At 41.1% G+C, this 21,154-nt stretch overlaps 1 protein-coding gene across 1 annotated transcript in view; it reads right to left on the bottom strand.

Annotated features, from left to right (window-relative positions):
- Nucleotides 1-9,943: 9,943 nt before the first annotated feature.
- The window catches only part of LOC101746166 (uncharacterized), a 28,055-nt gene continuing 16,844 nt past the window's right edge, over nucleotides 9,944-21,154 (bottom strand). Inside the window, exon 4 of the mRNA XM_062670726.1 lies at nucleotides 9,944-14,883. Within this exon, the coding sequence (XP_062526710.1) occupies nucleotides 12,772-14,883 (2,112 nt within the window). The 3' untranslated portion in view covers nucleotides 9,944-12,771. The remainder of the gene's footprint in view (nucleotides 14,884-21,154) is intronic.

Below are 21,154 nucleotides of genomic sequence, written 5' to 3'. Positions count from 1 at the left end.
TAACCCTAGCCAGAGCAGTGCTTCGCAATATCTACCACTGGATCGGAAACGCGACCCACTGAGAAGATCCGGCGAGGCTGGGTCTATGGAAGTAAATTATATTTACGACAATTTGCTGCAAAAATGTTAAGAGCAGAAATTTTTATTGTTTAGGTTACCTTAAATGGACAGATTAGTGCTGGGCAAGTATAGGTACCTACATAAATACCAACATTCTACTTCCGATACGGATCGGTTTCGGGTTCGGCATAGAAGGCACCGATCTTGTTATATAGGTACTATATAATATATAAATAAGAGATCGATCTCATATCTCCATGGGACTAGTGGCATCGACGATTTAATTACTTATAATTACTTGGTTGGTGGACCTGAATTTTTTTTTGGGTGATCATTGATCGGCCCAAGGACGGCTTATTGTTACAGAAGAATGATGATGAAAAACCAATAGAGAAGCTGCAGTTGGTGGAAGACGACTTCGGAAGCCCAATAAACTACAATTATTATCGCGAATTCCGAAGCCTCTCCGATTACGCTCCGGTTATAACCTGTAAATAAAAGTGCACAAAATGATAGCCAACTGACGTTGACCGGTTCATTTCCGGTGCTAATGTACGCTAAAACATATAGAACGTCTTTGTTACAAGACTAATAAATTCTCGGGAGCCACCACATTGACGAATTTGTACGCAATACAGAAAGCTCATTAAACTGGTTACGTTGAAGCTGTGCTCGTTCTATTGTTTCCGTGATCTTCATTCTTATAACCGGATTATTAGATGTTAACGACGAGCGACTGTCCACTTTTATCAGGTTCGGTAATGTTTTTTGTTTGCGTGACAGGAATCGATACGGACAACCCTGTTATCGTGGCTAATTACCCGACCAAGGCAACAGGGCAACGCAAAGTCGCCGTCGTATAAAACATGTATTGTCGGATCATCTAGACCTGCTCTCAATGCTTTCAGGCTCTTTAAGCATAGGTCACCTTACCCTCGTCGAACTCCTTGATTGCGACAAAGAGTTTGACGTGAGAACCATCTCAGAGAAACAACCTACTGAATTTCTCAACGGATCTTCTCGGTGGTTCATAAATCCGGTCTGGTCGGAGATTCAGCGAAGCATTGGGCTTGGTAAGGTCAATATTAGCTATTCTCTCGAGTTGAGCCCGACCTACTGGTTCATAAGTATTTGGAATAGTCTCTTAGGCTAAGAAAAATGAAAAAACAAGGTACAGCTTTAGTCAATTATTCGGTGGTAGATTCTGCGAAGCACTGCTCTCGCTTGAGCTAGTTTTAGTAAATTCTCTCAGCTTGAGCCAGTGAGCTCACCTACCCGTCCAAGTGTAGCTGGAATAGCCTGCCAGGCCAGCGAATAGGTAGGGGAAAAAAAAACAGAAGTTGAGGTACACACCGTTTCTGTAAGCAATATCACAAAACAGGTGCAATAGTGCGAGCGCAGCAGAGTTCCTCTAACTCGATCTGCCTGCATAGGTTAACCAGAAAGATGACGCATTAGAAACTGCATCCTCAAATATAGTAGCAAAATTCGTACCTAGTAATATCGTTCGAGTGTATCGACGTTCTTTTTATTCTTAACTAGCTGACCCGGCAGACTTCATAGTGCCTCAATCGATACCTAAATAAAATACCTAAACTTTTGTATAAAATAAACTTAAAACAAACAAAAGGAATCCGTCCGACGGGGACACATCAAAGGAAAAACAAGATTGTTATTTTTATTTAATTCCCAGCATTTTCATATTTATCTACCTTTTAAACCTTCCACAAATAATTCAAGACCAAAATTAGCCAAATCGGTTCAGCCGCTCTCGAGTTTTAGCGAGACTAAAGAACAGCAATTCATTTTTATATGTATATAGAGATTACAGGTGCGCACATGGTGAGACTGGAAAGATCTCCGGCCCACCAGTAATCCTTCAAACATAAAGATAAAAAAAGTGTAGGTAATTTGACCACAGCACTTAAATTATTAGAGACTAGCCGTAGTCGCCCGTTTCGCTGGGCATTTTTATTTAATATTATTAATTAAATTAATATTATTATTTATTTTCATTATTATTAGGGAGTCCAACACTCATATAAATATTAGCCTATCCATTAAGTACATGTATTTTCTACATGGAAACCAAGTTTCAAGTCAATCGGATGCACGGTTCAGTAGTTATAGCGGAACATCCGTAAAAACCACTGTAGATTTATATATTAGTATAGATTTAGCATTCTTCAAAATCTGTAATGACGATATATTTATTTTCTGTCCGTGCATTTTTTCCTGCAATTGAACTACTTTACTAGACATCCTTCTATGAAACTATCATACCAATTGAACATGTAGTCATCTAACACAGTTTTTAGGTAAAATATCGCGATTCGTTTGAATTATGTAAAGTCCTGACATTTCTATGAATAGATCAATCGGAGATCGTATTGCTTGCGTCGCATATTGCTAAGGCCATAGGGGCAGGGTCAATTGACTTTGAAATTGAACACGATTCTAGTAGGACGGTCACTTGTTCATCGTTTATTAATCGTTCGCATCGCATTCATCGCCCATTCATCGTTTATATATCAATAGTTAAACAGTTGCCATAAATTTCACTAAACTTAAATTTATTAATCAACATATATAAAAATGAATTGCTGTTCGTTAGTCTCGCTAAAACTCGAGAACGGCTGCACCGATTTGGCTAATTTTGGTCTTAAATTATTTATGGAAGTCCAGAGAAGGTTTAAAAGGTAGATAAATATGAAAATACTGGAAATTAAATAAAAATAACAATTTTGTTTTTCCTTTGATGTGTCCCCTGTCGGACAGATTCCTTTTGTTTATTTTAAGTTTATTGTATACAGAAGTTTAGGTCTTTTGTTTATCGATTGAGGCGCTACGAAGTGTGCCGGGTCAGCTAGTCAATTATAATTTTAATTTGTGTAGGCAGAAGTTAAGAACGAGGTTGGTTTCGCATCTTAATTAAAATCAGATACTTAGGTAATAATATAGCACGGCTCTACCTTCGTTGGCTATTAAAAGTCATTATTTATATTCACCACTAAACAAACATGAACAAAACCTTTACTGTAGGTTCTCAGAAAGACAATAATTAAAAGGCGATCTCTTATTGTGTTTGTTCAATCGTATCCTTTTCGATTTGTTATTTTAAAATAAACTTGCATACAAACTTATACTAAGCGTCCGTTTATATAAGAAAAGCACTAAGCTCTTTTGAAATCTCGTACAATAGCGATCACGTTGAATTAGGTACCTATACATAAAGCCACGTGACGAAAGCTTTTGATTTCTGAGTTTAGCACTAAATTTCCAAAGGTCTCTTTATCGATGTTTGACGTCAAAAGTTTTCTGTAAAATAATAACTGCGACTCAATGGTTTTGGCAACTTACCTATTTACAAATACTTATTGTTAGAGCCGCATTCAATCAGCACAGGGCCCGTAGAGAATTATCACCAGGATGCCTTGGTTTTATTGGTATTGCATAGCTTTTATCCGTTCCCGTATCACGTACGCACCTGCGGCCTGGTATCACCTCATCCCGCAGGGTATGCGGACGAAGTTACAGGTCCAGCAAAGTCTGGCTCTTCGCACGATAGTCGGAGCAGGGCGTTACGTCAGAAATGACGTAATCGCCCGGGATCTGGATATGGAGTCGCTCGAGGAGTTCATCCGGAGGCTAGCTCGTAATCTTTACGAGCGGGCTGACGGTGGACCCCACGAGTATCTCCACAATTTAGCACCCTTGCACGCCAGACCACCTGATGGTCGGGCGCTACCAAGGGAGCTACAGGAACCCCCTTCTATGCTAAGATAGTCGGCTTAACCGGAGTGATATGGGAGTGCCCATAATAAATGCCCCCATGGGACTGAGCTGTCCTCACTCACCACTTCCCCCACATCGTTGGGGTGCCCCCCTATGGGGACCCATTTCTCACCCCCGTTGGGTGGACCACTCCCCCGTCTGGGGAGTGTTGGTAAATCGGACCCTCCCTGCGACGGTCTTCCCCTTCTGGGGAGCCCTGAGCGGGTGAGCACCTAACTAGTGCCGCGACCCCCCCTCTGGCTTGTAGAGGTGGGGCCACGGCATGGGGCCGGTGGCGGGCCCCCCGTGCTGACTGTTGTCCATCTGGTTGTATATAGTAGAGTAGTTAGTTTTTTAGTTTAGTTTAGTTAGTTTTGTAGTTAGATGAAAGGGAAAAAAAAACTTTGAAGCAGAGGACAGCACGACGCCGGAGGGTCCTGCCGCCGGGCGTCATTCCCGGAGCCAGTCAAGCCCATCGTATTATGTATAAGTATATATTTTTGTCGATGTAGTGCGGCGGTGCACGCTGCGAACAGCACCCCCCCCTCATTCTAGTCCTGCACCCACATCACCCCTGCCTTCCCTGTGTGGCAGGGAGCGTCTGCCCGGGCAATGGGGTTTGCCCCGAGGCACGGGCCTCCGTAAGGGAGTACGACGACCCCTCTTGCTTGTATAGCTTTTATCGCGGGTTTGAGCGCGCCGATCGAATCAAGAAATTTGCATAAGTTGATAAAAAATGCTATACAATAGCTTTATCGCGGTAGTCCCCGAGTGCCACACATGTTTTTTTTTAGGTATTAAAGGATCAATGAGGTGAGAGTTGCGGTCATTTAATATTTCTATGCTATTCCTATTTTTAGTACCTACTGCAGGGTTGTTGTTCAGCAAAGCAATTTTCAGTGATCATTACCTCAATGCAAGCAAAGCTGACCCTGTGATTCTCGTATGCGAAAACTATGCAAACCATTTTTTTAAGATTTTGTTTAATCTACAATTGAGTAACAACTGGTTTCTACGTGGAGCTTAGTTCAGACGCTTGAGAGAACAACATTAATTGTTTTTTTATGAAGGTGAATTCTTTCAAATTATAATATCAATGTTGTATTTCTGAGGAACCATTAACCGATAATCGTTGTGGTAAACGCGTTCTTGAGTGGAGACCGCGAACTGAAAAACGCAGTGCAGGACGCTCTCAGACTCGGTGATGATCTGTGCAGGGTGGCTGGCAGGATGGTAAGAGAGAGAGAGGCAAGATGGTATACGATCGTCGTGGCTAACACGGTGCTCGGCTTCCAGGATTTGAAACCTCAAACCGGATCGCATGATCGCTTCGCAGCAGAAGCGGTCGATATGGCGGTGGATGCCTTAAGATTTAAATTCGTTTTATATCTTACTTACATTTTCTGACAAAGGCGGATTTTTTTTTTAAGCAAACCTCCTTTATTATGCCAATATTTATGATTATATTATAACTAGCTGACCCGGCACACTTCGTAGTGCCTCAATCGATAAACAAAAGACCTAAAATTCTGTGTAAAATAAACTTAAAATAAACAAAAGGAATCCGTCTGACGGGGGGGACACATCAAAGGAAAAACAAAATTGTTATTTTTATTTAATTTCCAGTATTTTCATATTTATCTACCTTTTAAACCTTCTCTGGACTTCCATAAATAATTTAAGACCTCAATCGATCAGCTATCCCCGCCATATCGATTGATAGTTGATCAGTAGTCGACCGGCGAGGGCGGGAGATCAAGTTCAATTTAAAAGAAAACATAACTAAAGGAACTTGAAATTATAAACTCTGAATAAGAATTTATCGTATTAAAATTATAATATTTGATTGCCATCTTGCAACCTTATTGCGGATATGTGCATAGAATAAAAAAAATATTAATCGGGATGGAAAAATAGGGGTTGATTGTATAAGAGTGAAAATTGAGAGTAATAAGTTTTTTTTTTTATTTTAAGTCATGACAAAATAAAATAAAAATCTTGCCAAAAAAATTAAAGTTTATAATTAACAAATAAAAAATAGGGGTTGATCATAGAGGGATGAAAATTTGAGAGTAACATCAGATTTTTTATTTTAATTCATGACAAAATAAAAATGAAAATCTTGCCAAAAAAATTAAAGTTTTTAATTAGCAAATAAAAAATAAGGGTTGATCGTAGAAGGGTGAAAATTGAGGATTGTATGTATTTTTGTATGCTGTATCATAAAAAAATAGAAATTAAAAATTTTGTCTAAAAAATAAAAATAAATATTTAGGGGTGGACTACCCCTAACATTTAGAGGGGATGAAAAATAGATGTTGGCCGATTCTCATAGATACCGGATAAGCACAAAAAATTTCATCAAAATCGGTCAAGCCGTTTCGGAGGAGTATGGCAACGAAAACTGTGACACGAGAATTTTATATATTAGATACTTTTAGAATATAATTAATCCTCAAATTTTCCATTTCATTTTGTATCACACTTTCCACTGTACCTAATCAACAATTTAAGTCAAATTAAAAGTAATAAGTGATTGCTTACAAGGTGCAACAAGGCATATTATAAAGTTAAGGATTTTTTACTAGATGGCACTACGTGGGAATGAGGCGTTCGCTCCTGGCCTTTTCATTTTTCATTATTATTATTATTTATTTGAATTGTATTTTTTTGACTTGTTTTTTTGTATACTGTAAATATGTTTTCTTGTTTAAAAAAAAAAGAAAATAGTTGAGAAAATACAAAAAAAAAAAAGCCCGCTGAGTTTGTTTCGCCGGTTCTTCTCAGGACTGTGGCTTTTTTTGGAACCGGTGGTAGAGTTAACATTTTCTTTTACATTTTGACATTCAACAAGTGTGTTTTTGATGACATCCAAGTTGAAATAAATGATTTTGAATTTGAATTTGACTTAAAACTCCGTAAATCATTGATGGTGAGCGAAAACATCCAAAATTTAATGTGAAGATGGAACTAATTCAAAACGTGTTTATGGTTTGGTACTAGCACATGTATAGTCGTATGAGCAAAATAGCACGAGGGTTTTTGATCGTTAAATTTTGAGCGACACGTAAAAGAAGCAAAACTCGAAATCGGTACGAGCTATCAATGATTTGAACATTCGAATTTTAATAGATCTTTATGCATAGTATTTATCGGTTAATTTAACACTCTATCTTTTATTTTTCTTCGTCTATCTTTATATTTTATTTATCAATCTATGTAGCGGATTCTTTTATGGTAATTTTCACCAACTCCAAAACGCCCAATTAACTTGGAACTTGAACTTGGAACGTCTGGGTCTGCGGGAGGACTTCGGTTCCCTCTGTATTATATACCATCATCTCGTTTTTACCATCGCACCGCCCAGCCCGGAGGTAGAGTTCATCCATACAACCTAGAGCCATTGCGTTCATCCACAGTGCGTTTCCAGAGATCTTTTTTGTCACGTACCATCCCGGCTTTGGAATGAGCTCCCCTCCACGGTGTTTCCTGATGTCCTTCTTGAAACGATGCTTGTGGAGAGTATTAAGCGGTAGGCAGCGGCTTGGCTCTGTCCCTGGCATTGCTGACGTCCATGAGCGACGGTAGCCACTTACCATCAAATGGGACGTGTGCTCGTCTGCCATGCTCTGGTAATAAAAATAAATAAAAATAATAATTATTATTTTATGGTATTAGTTTCCCAAATACATATTATATTGGATCAGGATAAGAAAAAGTTTATCTTAAAATGTGTCAATTATTGTTTTTTGAGTTTTCTTTAGATTTTATTATCTTATATATTTTATAGGTTTCCACGAGGATGTTGGCAATTCAAAAATTAAAATTTATTGGAAGATCTTCATAAAACATAGTTATCGATATAGCAGCGATTTGTGTGAAAAGTCATCCTGATATTTTGCCTCTCGTGCCGACAAATGTATCCGGTGTTCTCCATGGCTTTAATTTGTTGACCAAAGAACAATACTTTAAATATTTTGGAAGGACGCAATGTTACTAAGAAAAGAAAAGTTTGCACTCTGCTTCCAGTTGCGAAATAGTACACTGTGCCTTTCCTATTCGACTTTTTTTATTGCTTAAATGGTTGGACGAGCTCGCAGCCCACCTGGTGCTGTGGTTACTGGAATGGGCTCCAGTAACATCTACAACATAAATGCGCCACCCACCTTGAGATATAAGTTCTAAGGTCTCAAGTATAATTACAACAATATTAGTTACTACAAAAAGACCCGAAGGCACAACCTCACTCTTTCCATTCAGCCAGAATTCCTACTGGAAATCAATGCGAGAGACAACGTCGAGTACATACGTCCAAAGCTCTAATATCAAATGTCTTAAAAAGGACACTGAAAAATTTCCCTGCTAGATTGCTTTGCTCTCTTGTACCTCTATGTTTTTACACCGCCTAAAATGTATGCAAGAGTCATTCAAGGAGTTGACAGTCGATTGAGCCTTCTCTATTCATACTTCTTCTCAGTTAGCAGAGTGGTGGTGGTCATCATATCTTTATTCATAGTGACATTAATTAAACCACTAGCTCATCTGCCAGCTTAAGATTAAAAAAATAGATAATTATTGCCAGGAATGTCGTATGTAAACAATCTCAAAAAAAAACCAGACACTATAATATATATTGTGATTGACACATCGTCAGTCGATACTCGATCGTTATAAGGTTGCATAACAATGTAGTTAGTCTTTCTTCGAATTATGGCATCAAATATGATATCGGAGTCTTAACAGCTGCATAAAAAGTTAATTTGTACCAGAATATTTTACGAATACTCGTTGCGGTCGCCTGCTACTCTAACTGGACACGAAGCCGCGGTGATGTACTTAGACAAATTTGATAGTATAAATTATGAGAGGACGGCTTTATGCACCAACAGATCATTCTACGGCATACAAGAGTGGTTTTCGATTTTCATTTGATTTTCTAGGAATTTAAAAAAAATCAGTTACAATTATTATTTATTGCGTATATGGGTGGACGAGCTCACGACCCACCTGGTGTTGAGTGTTTGCTGGAGCCCCTATGGGCATTTAAATGCCGTCACCCACCTCGAGACATGAGTTTTAAGGTCTCACTTGTAACAGCACAACGGCTGCCCCGCCCTTCCGACCAAAACGCATTATTGCTTTACGTGGTGGAACCTACCCGTGCTGACTCACAAGACGTCCTACCGTCAGTAATTACGCAAATTATAATTTTGCGGTTTTGACTTTTATTACACGCTGTTATACGAGTATTATGTATACAATCATTTGAGCATTTGTTATGTACGTATTTCAGATTTCAGATTTTTGTATCAGTCAGAATAATCTCGCATACCATCACAGTACGTTTAGAAAAAAAAAAAACTAACAAAAGTTTAGTTTTTTTCTTAATTGTCTAGTACATTTAAAGTTTATTTTAATAAAAGTATAGATTGTAATAGAACCGGCTCTGTTTTTAATGAGAGGCAAAGAGCTAGACTCAGTGCAATATATCTCGGATAATTGTCGTTTTCAACGCTAGGCTTACTGTAACATTGCACCGAGTATCTTCTTGCTCATAGGATAGCTTAGCATAACAACGCTTCATTTCACAATATTTGTTAAATAAAATTAGTTTTATGTTAAATATATGTTTTTTTAAAGCGGCTTATAAACTGTTTAGAATCTGTGAAAGTGCACAAATATGGGTAAATGAAACAAAGAGGCTTCTTGGATTCTTCCAAAAAGTCCATTGAAGATTCAGTATATAATCACCGTTTTACTGAGACTTATTTGATCCCATCTCATCTCGTTCCATTTAATTTTATCCCAATTGGCATCATAGGAGGGTAATTACTTAAAAAAAGAAGAAGAAAATGTATTTAAGCATACAGTATTGAGCTGTTTGCCGTGATGCCTTCGTCTTTCCGGTTGGAAAAATGGAACTACTACTAAAATAGTAATAAATGCGACAGCTTTACAAATGTCACCCTTACCTTACCGAAGCTCATTATTGCATTCATTATTGACCTATTATTATATTATCGTCTTGTAAAATTATTTATTCGTTAAAATTCATGTACTTTTTGAGTTTCATTCGAGAATGTTGAGTAATATTAATAAAACAAACAAACAAATTTTTAACAAATTTATTTTCTCAATTTACATAATTACAAGAGAGACGAGAAAATAATATACAAAAATGCATACACCAGCCGCTAACGTAATACAACTAAATAACATCGCATAAATAGTTTTTGGTAAAAACTAGATAAATTGATTTGTTTCGTTCATGAAATTTTAACCTCTTACTATTGTAAATTTTAGTGATCACATTATTATTCACCTTTTTTACAATTCATTTTTTTTAGTTGTTAATTTTTTCTAAATCATTTGTTGAAATATTTCTTTGTAATTAAAAAAAGCGAGTGAACTCGAACGCATTATAATATTGACATAAAGTTCTGTGATTGAATAGGTAATGTTACTATCGATCATAAAACACAAACAGATGCTTAGAAATTGTCTCTTCTGCGTTATCTGGTGCGTACGAACGCCTTACTTACCCTGACCTATTCAACTCCAATCGTAATTCATATTGCAGGTGGCCTTTTCTATATAATATATTTGTATGATTTAATTGTTACAAGTTGAAAAAATTTTCTAGTAGGTACTTCACATTTTTAACGACACGACGATTTTTATCCTTTGAAACTAATTTCCTCAATTATAAAGAATCGAACTGAAACTCCAAAGCGATCGTACTGTGATGTTAATGTTATATTTTTTTTAATACACCCAGACAAATACTTTTTTTGTTAATACCAATTTGATTATCCTTGGTTTTATTAAATGTTACGGTTTTAAGTATTGATATAAACAATTATGGTTTCATAATTATAAATTAGATACACTACTAAGGCTTATTAATCATTTCTGTTAAACACTACAACATTGAGAACTATGTATTTAAAAAGCTTAAAGACAAGCTTGATCTATTTAGTAACTATCTTCGTTGATGCGTATCGATTAACTAAAATACATCGTCGATATATTTCGACGTCATTAAAAATCAAAAATTTTTTTTAAATGTTTTGGCTTTAAAAGAATTTAAGTAACAACGTTTTCCATTCCAATTGAATGTAAATCTTTTCTCGTTTTTCTTAGCATAGTTATTTATATTTTTTTTTTAATTCGTTGAGCGTGTTATCACTTCTGTTGATCGCATTTATTTAAAAATAAGATTACAAAAAAGATCAACTCGAACTTATTGACATTCGAGGTCCTTATGAAATACGAATTTGAACGTACAACAATTTTATTTTTACAATAAATTCATTGGTAGTTGTTTTACAATTACGTTGATTAGGTAGATAAATATCGAGATACTACCGACATAAAGTTCATTCTTAATCGTGTATGCAAAAATTTTAAATTTCTTTATCATTTTAAAACACTAAGGGCATCATTTTTGAGGGCAATCAAACTCGAACTCGTGCCTTCGAATCGTATTTTAAGAATAGAAACACGGATTGCCTATGACATTGAATGACAAAACTTGCGTTTAGCTCATAAATTAATTCTTAAAAAAGGGAGCATGTAGATACCGGAACAGACACAGTGGTTAGGGGAAATCCATAGACATCAAATCTTGAATTCCACCATGCACGTTAAGATATAATGTCCAAGTTTCAATGGTATTGAAACGCTCTGGGTTCAACTAAATGCTAATCGTTCAAATGTATACGATTTCCGTGAAGGAGTAAAAACGTATTTATTATAAATTAAATCACACAGGGTTCGGGCTCAGGGAAGTACAAGAAAAAGTGAAATGCAATCGAGTTTGAATCGATGGACCAATGAGTTAGTCCCGCCGGTGTTGATCTTGTGTTGGTCGCGGTAATCAATAATACTGTAGTCGATACGCAACTAAACCACACCATGCGCCTAATCACGCGGTCCTTAAAATCAACCCCTCTGCACTGACTTCCGGCTCTGAGCAGCATTACCCCACCCCACCTTCGCCGCACCCACCATCTATACACAGAGATAGAAAAGGCGCTTAGACGACCCGAGCTGCCTATCAACAGGGACCTAGCCAGCTTCAAATCGATGAGATTGAAGTCACGAAACCCACCGGCATTACAGGCACACCAACCACACTCCAATTGGAACACAAACGAGGCCTCGGTTAAAGAATGGTCAGCCAGATGCATCCCACCTGAACCGTTCGAGCTGAATCCACACTCCCGCCGACCTGGTTTCAAAGTAAAACGCCCAATCAGGTGCATGCTTAACCACCTGAGAACGGGAGTTGGTCACTGTAACCAACTGCGGAAGAGATGGGGCTGGACGGAAAACGAAAGCTGTGAATGCGGATGGCCAGAGCAAACTGTACGCCACATCGTCATGGAATGCCCACTAACGAAATTCGCAGGCCAAATGGAAGATCTCAAAAATGTAACAGAAGAAGCTATCGATTATTTCACAAACTGTAAATTTAAATTATAACCACGCAGTGTAAACGAATGCCATGCGATAAATAAATAAATCAATAAGCATAAAATTATCCATGTGGTAGTCAACTCAACGAATGCAGCAAATACACATGCTATGTATCCGGTGTGTTAGCCATGCCTAAATGCTCTGATCTCTCTATCGTCTGTGTGTGTCGTCTGATTGCTCTAATGTCGTACCATTTGTTCATATGCCTCGAAAATATCAAAGGTTAATAATTGTTTTTATATAAATACAATATAAAGGAACCGTAACAGTTAGACTATAAATTTAATATTAGTTAACAATGCACTTCTGGCTTTTCACATTGGCTTTCGTACAAATCGTAATATGATTGATTACGCTCAAAGGTTCAAGGTTCAACAATATAATTAGTATAGAAGTAGGTGCTAGGTACAATACTTATAAAATATAAACTGCATTCACTATTTTTTTATTAGGAATTCAAGGCTTACCGTCCGGAGGATTGAAGAATTCCCAATGATGATGATGTATTGTTTTACTATCGCTCAGACCGAACATTATCAAACCTGCGATCAGAACTAAGAATATTACCAATGCCATTTGCGCATCCCTTTTATCCTCTGTACGGTTAATGTAAGCCATGAACGAATTAAATACATTCCTCAGCGTCCTACTGATTGAACTCTGACACACTCTCAAAAAATTTACACCGGCTTCTGCTATAGAGGTTTCGTGGGTGCGGACGGGGGGAGGCATGCGTCGCGGTGAAGGTCTAAGACGACCGTCATCAGAGCTGGACTCTGTATGGGGGGCAGTCGGTTTCCGCTTTGCTCGACGAGCAGGAGGTGGCGGGGTCTGATGCTGAGGTTCATGGAATTCTGGAAAATGTCGTTCTCGTAGTGGCCGCTGAGGGGCAAGCGACGCTGGTGGTATACTTAAGTCTTGAAGATATGAATACAATAGGGGCGTTAGGTCTGGAGGAGGTGGTCGCAGAGGTGGTGCAGCGCCGTCATCTGAGCTTCCAAGTCGCTGTGGTGGAGATGGCCTCGCCGGTGCTTCTTCTTCAACAGTTTGTTTGATTTTCTCCTTCGTTTCTTTAATTTCCTCTGTTTGAGTTTGTTCCTCGTGACTAACAGGACGAGACCGTTCGACAACAAGTTCGTTTTGAGATGGCCCGTGACCGGTTGATATTTCAGCGAATTTTTTGACGATTTCGTCAATCACAGATTGAGAAAACTCGATACCGCTCACCGATATGTGACCAGATTTGGAATCAAGCTCAGATACCTGTAAAGTCATGCCTTCGATATCCGAGACCAAGATTTTGTTTGCCTGGAGCTCGGAAACATTAAGACGTCCGACGTCTAAGTCTCTCACCTGAAGTCGTTGAGTAACTAAATTATCTAACTGTACATCTCTGGTTGCGTCAGCAACACGTTCGACCGCTTGCCCCTGACATAATGGCGTACTATTTTTAGAACCCTGAATTGTACCTGAGATTCCTTTTGATCGGGGCAAAGGAGGAACGTCAGGTATTTGTGTTTCATCAATATCTATGGGCTGAACTGTTAAAGAGGCTTCAGTTAACATAACATCACGCTCATTGATTCTGGTAGGACTCGAGACTCGTTTTTCGACCAAAATGACCGTTGGTGATGTTCGACCAATATGAGGTTTTGACAATTCAGATATTTTTGGATCGGAAAATTTTAATGATTTTTCTGATCTTGATGTAGGTCGAGACGTGCGTGGGCTCTCTGTTAGTCTAGGATGGCTTCTGGTCATTAAAGAATCTTCATCAACTATATCTCGTAATGAGCTTGACATAGAAATGTCTAGATTTTCGTCCAATTCAAAATCGACGTCGTCTGGTAAAGGATCTGTCTGCGTGGAAACTTCTATTTCGACAATGTCTTCATTCTTTTTTATCTCCTCTTGGTTATCAAATTCTGCTTCTACATTCCTTTCCGATTCGGTAGTAGGATCTCCTTCACCATAATTTCTCGTTTTCTTCTTGCGTCTCGATCCTCTCGGCGGTCTCGGTGGCGGAGGGAGAGGTCTATCTTTCATTTTATTAATTATCTCCCCTGACTTCAGATCCTTGTTCATTTCGAACGCGTCATCGATTTCCACGTACTGAGTAATGTCACTGCTGACCGATCGTTTTGTGTAGCTGCCTAGAGTCATTAAGCTAGTCGAGGACTTCTTTCGCGGAGGTCGATCGGGACCCGCTTTGCTAGGTCCGACCGTGTAATACTTTCGTTCCGAACTGTTGCTCTTACGGCGTCTCACGGGTGGCGTAGCACTAACAGACCGTCTTAGGCCTTTACTAGGAGTGTAGGGTACTTTGTCGACCGTCGCGTAACCGGGGCTCTCATGCCGGAGGTCGCGTCCATCGACGTCATCGTGCAGAGCCATGTGGGTGTCGAGGGTAAGAGATTCGGCGCCGTGAGATGTTCTGTCGTCATCGCACAGGGAGGTCGCGCGAGAGCTCTGAGAGCGATTCCTTCGAGGCGGAACGGGGCTGTGTTCGGTAACAATGTTCTCGCTCGGAGGTATGACGTATTCGTGTTCAGTGCGATACACAATTATCTGAAATAGATAAAAGATTTGTAATAATAAAACGTTAACACATTTTGAAAACATGCCTTTTTAACTAAATCTAATTTGATTTCGGAACGAATTCAAATTAAAATTGAATATATAAGTATGTATGTATGTGCGTTATTTTAATTTGGCTTCTTAATAATAACTATTAGTTAATTTAAATAAAATCTAAAGCTACTTATAAACTTTGATCCTTGAATTTATTGATACGAAGAAAAATATAATTTCGAAATCGACAATGATTCGATTCATTTTTTGATAGCTCTTTTAATAGACAAAACTCAGTCCAAAAGTACCATAGACTCTATTTAAAACACAATTCGGTATTTTCTATAATTGATTCGAAAGTATGCAAAGATATCGATCTCAATCACACTAGTTTGTCGCTATGTCTGCGCAAGATGGTAACATCAACCGTACAAGAAACCATTACCGTAGTGCCAGCAACACCTTTAAAACGGGTCGTAGCAATGAATGTGAATTTTATAGCATACACTACAAGCAAACAATAGCTGGCATTCGCTCGTGGTCATTAAAGCATTAATCAATCTAAATTCTAGTAACAAAAATATATATTATACTAAAACGCTCGTCGCTTTATATACGACATGCACTTGATCTTACAATGTTTACGAAGATTGAATTTGATGGAGACAATAAAGAGAACAGCGGTAAGGCTTAATTGAGCTCCATTAAGTCAGATATTTCTTCGATTATTGATATGTTTTCATACTCAGTTAACCCCATGGAATGCCGTAACGATGATTGGAGGATTGCTACGATTTTACATAGTACCATTATGATTTGATATGATCGAATCTTATTTACTGTGTTACTTTTTAGTGTTTAAGGATTTTCTGTTGTATTATTAGAACTTGAAGACGTTTTCACATTGTGATTGTGACTAAACCTATCGACAGCGCAATCAATGTTTTATAAAGTCTGTAGATTCTAGTACGATTAATACTAGCTGAGATAAATATTTTACTTATCTAAACAAATGAAAATATTAAACAGTTTTATTTAACGAATCGTTCTAGAGTTTCCTATTTGTTTCAAATTTACTGTACGTCTTAAATATCGGACTGTAATAATCATACTGAAGATTATTCTGGACAGTTAGGCAGACTGATAAACATTGATTAAAAGGCCCATTTAAGCTCTTTTTAACACTTATAAATCTAACCACAATACTGATGTGTGCTTCAGACAAAAAGAAATTTAGATGGACACTAATTTATTACAGCTTTTAAATCTAGATTCATAAATTTTTATAGCTCAAACATTTGGTATTAACAAACTGAGCTAACACCGGTCATAATCACATTTTGACTGGTGGTAGGACCTCTTGTGAGTCCGCACGGGTAGATACCACCACCCCGCCTATTTCTGCCGTGAAGCCGTTGTAAATATACTGAGACCTTACAACGTGTATCTCTAGGCGGGTAGCGCATTTACGTTGCAGATGTCTATGAGCTCTAGTAACCACTTAACACCAGGTGGGCTGTGAGGTCGTCCACCCATTTAAACAACACACACGACATTATAGTACGCGACGATAAATGTAGAACATCATTAAATGAAAATTGAGAAATATGAGAATAAACTAAGAAAATACAGAGGAAGGATTTTTTGCAAATATATTGTCGGGAACAAAGGTAAGAAAATTATGCCATAAAAAATCAGCATTATGGATGTATTACTTTGCACTTATGCTCTTTTATGTCCATGTCTTCACACATAATAATACAACGAAAGTTTCTTTGTATATTGCCATCTAGGCATTTACACAGCTTGTCTAACTGGTTCGAAACTTGGTAGCTGTGTGTGGCATTTCAGGGAGTTTTTAATAATAGTACCACCAATGGTTAATAGATGGCGCGCAAACTGTGTTCAAGCAATCAGTGTTTTTCATACATTTACTAACAGTCAGAACGGAGAACCGCCGGATTTCGCTAGTTGCTACATAAAAAAATCATAAAATTAGAAGAAAAGTAGCACGTGCTTTTAGGAAAAATGGTCTCTCTAAGAATATCATAACGAGGGGTGAAAGGCAAAATTTATCTTTTTAATTATTATTGCAGGTGCGTTTTTTTTGGTATCAGCATCAACAATTCGATATTTTTAATTGAGGCTATCAGCGCAAAAGTGGCCTAACCCACAGTTTTTCATATTCGTGCTTACGTATTACATTATTTAAAATATACAAAAATTTGATGCAAAACTGGCCTATACCTAGTTTCACCCATTGATAACAGATGGCTTGGTAAACATAATTTTTGCGCGTTTTGTTTTTGCCAGCGAAGCACTGTAAAAGTTAATTCAAACCTCGTTATCTCCATACTAATTATGGTAAGCTTAAGCCACACCGGTCACCGTCCTCGTCGAACCCGTCGCTTGCGACGAAGGGCTCGACGAGCGAATTAACCCCTAGACACAGCCTACTGAGTTTCTCGCCGGATCTTCTCAGCTCACCTACAAACGTTAGGGCGAGGCTGAAATAGCCTCTCAAGGCTATCAGCATAGGTAGGAAAAAAAAAGCCACTTTTGCGCTGACGGCCTCAATTGAACTTAAAATTTACTTCATTCCAATAGTTGAAGAAGTTTTTTTTGTTAGATATTTTTTTTAAATGTTTTAATTTAAATGGTTCTCCAGTAAAGTTGCAAAAATTACGCAAATAACATTTCATCTCTCGAAAATTTTTAGATGAAACAAACAAACAAAAAAAAATTTTGATAATATACTTATAGTCAAATTAGAAGACTATGATTTCACGTCTAGTACTATACTACACTACTGTTCGCGACGGACATGAATAAATGTAGAATAGATATTATTCGCGACGGACATTGATAGTTTAAAAATAGATAGGAAATATAGTAATAGTTAAATAGAGATATGTTCGCAAAGTACAGCGAGATTTAATAGAAATAGACAATGTCCGTAAATAGACTGTGTTAGAAAATAGTTAAAATAGAGAATAAATAGTTATAAATGTCCGTAAATAGATAGTATGTGAAAAATAGCTGTGAAATAAATAGAGAGAATGTAAATAGAAATAAGTAATTTGTAAATATTTTGTTTGAAAATAAAGATTGGTCCTCGTGGTCTTTAATTTGGCGTGGGAACGCAGGAGCGAGTCACAATACGGGCAACTAATAGAGCGACTAGGCAAACAATAGGCGAGCGAGGCGGCCGAGAGAACAATAGACGCCCACCGTGCTCGGACTCATAATAGCGCTGGCCGAGTGCGTGTGGGCGACCATAAATAAGGGGCCTACCTCGCTGCAAATTACTGGAACCCCGACGGGATAGGGTCCCGGAGGTCGGAGCTCATCCGACTCGCCCAGGAGTATGACCCGCAGGTTATCCTCCTGGGCGAGACCAAGCTCAAACCTCGACAAGATTTTAGGATGCCCAACTACTTCGTGTACCGACGGGACGAACTGACCTCCAGCGGGCGCCCGTTCAGGGGCACTGCGGCGCTCGTCAGGAGGGACGTGGTGCACGAGGAGCTTGAGCTACTGACCTTCGCCTCTACCAGAACGGTCGGGGTGAGGGTCCACGTACCGGGGGCCGAATTGCGGATTTATGCCGCGTATCGACCCCCGGGTCCTGATTTTGTCGAGGACGATATTAGACGGGCCTTGAACCATGATCGCCATCCGGCCTTGGTGGTCGGGGACCTCAATGCGAAACATGTCGCTTGGGGCTCCCGAATCATCACGCCGCCCGGAAGGCGATTGTACGAGGATGCCGAAAGGGGGGACTACTGCGTGGTCGGCCCCAACGAACCCACACACGTTCCAACGTTGGCCCGGTACCAACCGGACGTATTGGACGTGTGTGTTCACAAGGGGCTACAGTGCCCTCTAGCGATAGAGGCACTGTACGACCTGAGTACCCCTCACCTACCGATCTTGGTCACGGTGGGTTTGGGGATCACTCGGGTCGCGACATCCCCTCTCAGGCCTAGGGTCGACTGGCAGTCCTTTACGGGACTGCTGGCCGACCAATCCTTGTTTCAAGACCCGTCTACCCCTGATGAGGTCGACACGGCGGCTTCCCGTCTCGTCGACACCATCAGGGGAGCACTTGACCAAGTGACGACTCTGGTACCCAGCGGGGGGCCCAGAGCGGAACTCCCGGTGCACCTCAAGACGTTAATTCGTCGGAAGAGGGCACTGAGGAGGCTCTGGGCGACATCTAGGTGTCCCAGGATTAAGCGCGAGCTCAACCGACTTGAGGGTGAGCTGGCGACTAAGATGCGGACTTACCGGGGTGATTCCTGGGAGGGGGGACTGTTGGACGCGTCCGACGACCGTACGATGGCCCCCCTTCACCGCATCTGTCGCCGGCTCACCAACAAGCCTTCCCCCACTTGCCCCTTGGAGGACGAGGGGGGAAGACGGTGTTTTACACCGTTGGCTCGTGCCGAAGTCCTGGCCAACTCGCTGGAGCGGCAGTTCACTCCGAATGTCTCTGCACCCTCGATGGTTGCATTCCATCGTGAGGTGTCAGAGGGTGTAATCCAATTCCTCAAACCGGAATCGCCGGGAGTCGAGCTGGGAGATGACGACTTAGTCACTCCCAGCGAGGTGCGCCTCCTCATCAAGTTGATGAAGAGGCGCAAAGCCCCCGGTGAGGACGGTATTCCTCCCCTCGCCTTGCAAAACCTCCCTCCCTCAATCGTGTCAGCAATGACACGATTGTTTAATTCCATTCTCCGGGTAGGACACTTCCCTGGAACTTGGAAACTGGGCAAGATCATCGTCCTGCCCAAACCCGGCAAGGACAGGAGAAAGCCCTCCAGTTACCGACCGATTACCTTGCTCTCGCACGTGGGCAAGTTGTTCGAGCGGCTGCTCCTGAGGAGAATATCGCCGTATATTCTCCTCAGGCCGGAGCAATTCGGCTTTAGAAGCGGCCACTCGACGACTCTGCAACTGACCCGTGTCCTGCATCACTTGGCAGACCGGCGAAACTCGGGCCAATACACGGTCGCGGTCCTTCTCGATATCGAGAAGGCCTTCGACCGTGTGTGGCACGAGGGGCTGGTCCACAAGCTGCGGGACGCGGGCCTACCGCACGCTCACGTGCGACTGCTCGGGTCGTATCTGGAGGGCAGAACCTTCTTTGTCGCGGTCGAGGGCGCACGGTCTTCCGTGCGTCCCATTACGGCCGGGGTTCCCCAGGGTAGTGTCCTATCACCTATCCTATACGCCCTCTACACCAACGACATCCCCACCCTGGAGGGTCACCTTCGGGCGTGGGAGGAGGACGTGAAGTTGGCCTTGTTCGCTGACGACTCGGCCTACTTCTCGTCCTCTCCGTTCCCCTCTGCAGCCATTATGAGGATGCAGAGGCTTTTGGATTTACTGCCCCAGTGGCTGGACCGTTGGAGAGTCGCGGTCAATGTGGGAAAGACCGCGGCCTTACTCTACGGTCCGGTCCGTATCAGAGTCGTCCCAAAGAAACTCAGCCTCCGAGGTGTGAATGTCGAGTTCAGGACCACGGTCCGGTATCTCGGATGCGACATCGACCGCTCCTTGAGCATGGTCGCGCACGTCAACCGAGTCATCGGTCAGACTCGCGCGGCCAGGTTCTTGTTGCGGCCGGTGTTTGCGTCCGGGCTTCCGACCAGGACCAAACTCGCCATTTACAAGACATACGTCCGTTCCCGCCTCACATACGCTGCTGCGGCCTGGTATCACCTGTTGTCGCCGTCCCAGCGATCTAGGTTGCAGGCCCAGCAGAGTCTTTCCCTCCGCATTATCGTCGGGGCCGGGCAGTACGTCAGAAATGACGTTATTGCCCGGGACCTAGGTGTGGAGTCGCTCGTGGAGTTTGTGACTAGGCTCGCCCGTAATATGTACGAGCGAGCCGAAAACGGGCCCCATGAGCATCTCCACAGCATAGCCCCGCTGCACGCCAGACCACCGGATGGTACGGCGTTGCCGCGGGAGCTATTGGTACCCCCGACGATCGTTCGGAGATAAAGCTCCTCGCCGGCTGTGAGGCCGGGGAGGACCTATGAGCGCCCCTCTCGGAGCTGAGTTTCATCAGCCTCTAGCCCCACGCCTCTTGCCCGTTTGGCGGGTCCCCCGTATGGGGACCGCGGCTGCACCCCGTAGGTGCAGCCTCATTTCCATGAGGGGCTTTGACCCCACCCCCCACCCCCTTTTGGGATGGGGTGTTCTTACCCGCTACAATCCTCCCCCCCATCAATATTGTATAACGATGGGGAGAGGGGGA

This window comes from Bombyx mori, chromosome 1 (assembly GCF_030269925.1).
Source record: "Bombyx mori chromosome 1, ASM3026992v2".
Taxonomy (NCBI): domain Eukaryota; kingdom Metazoa; phylum Arthropoda; class Insecta; order Lepidoptera; family Bombycidae; genus Bombyx; species Bombyx mori.
This window is presented reverse-complemented; position numbering and strand designations above follow the sequence as displayed.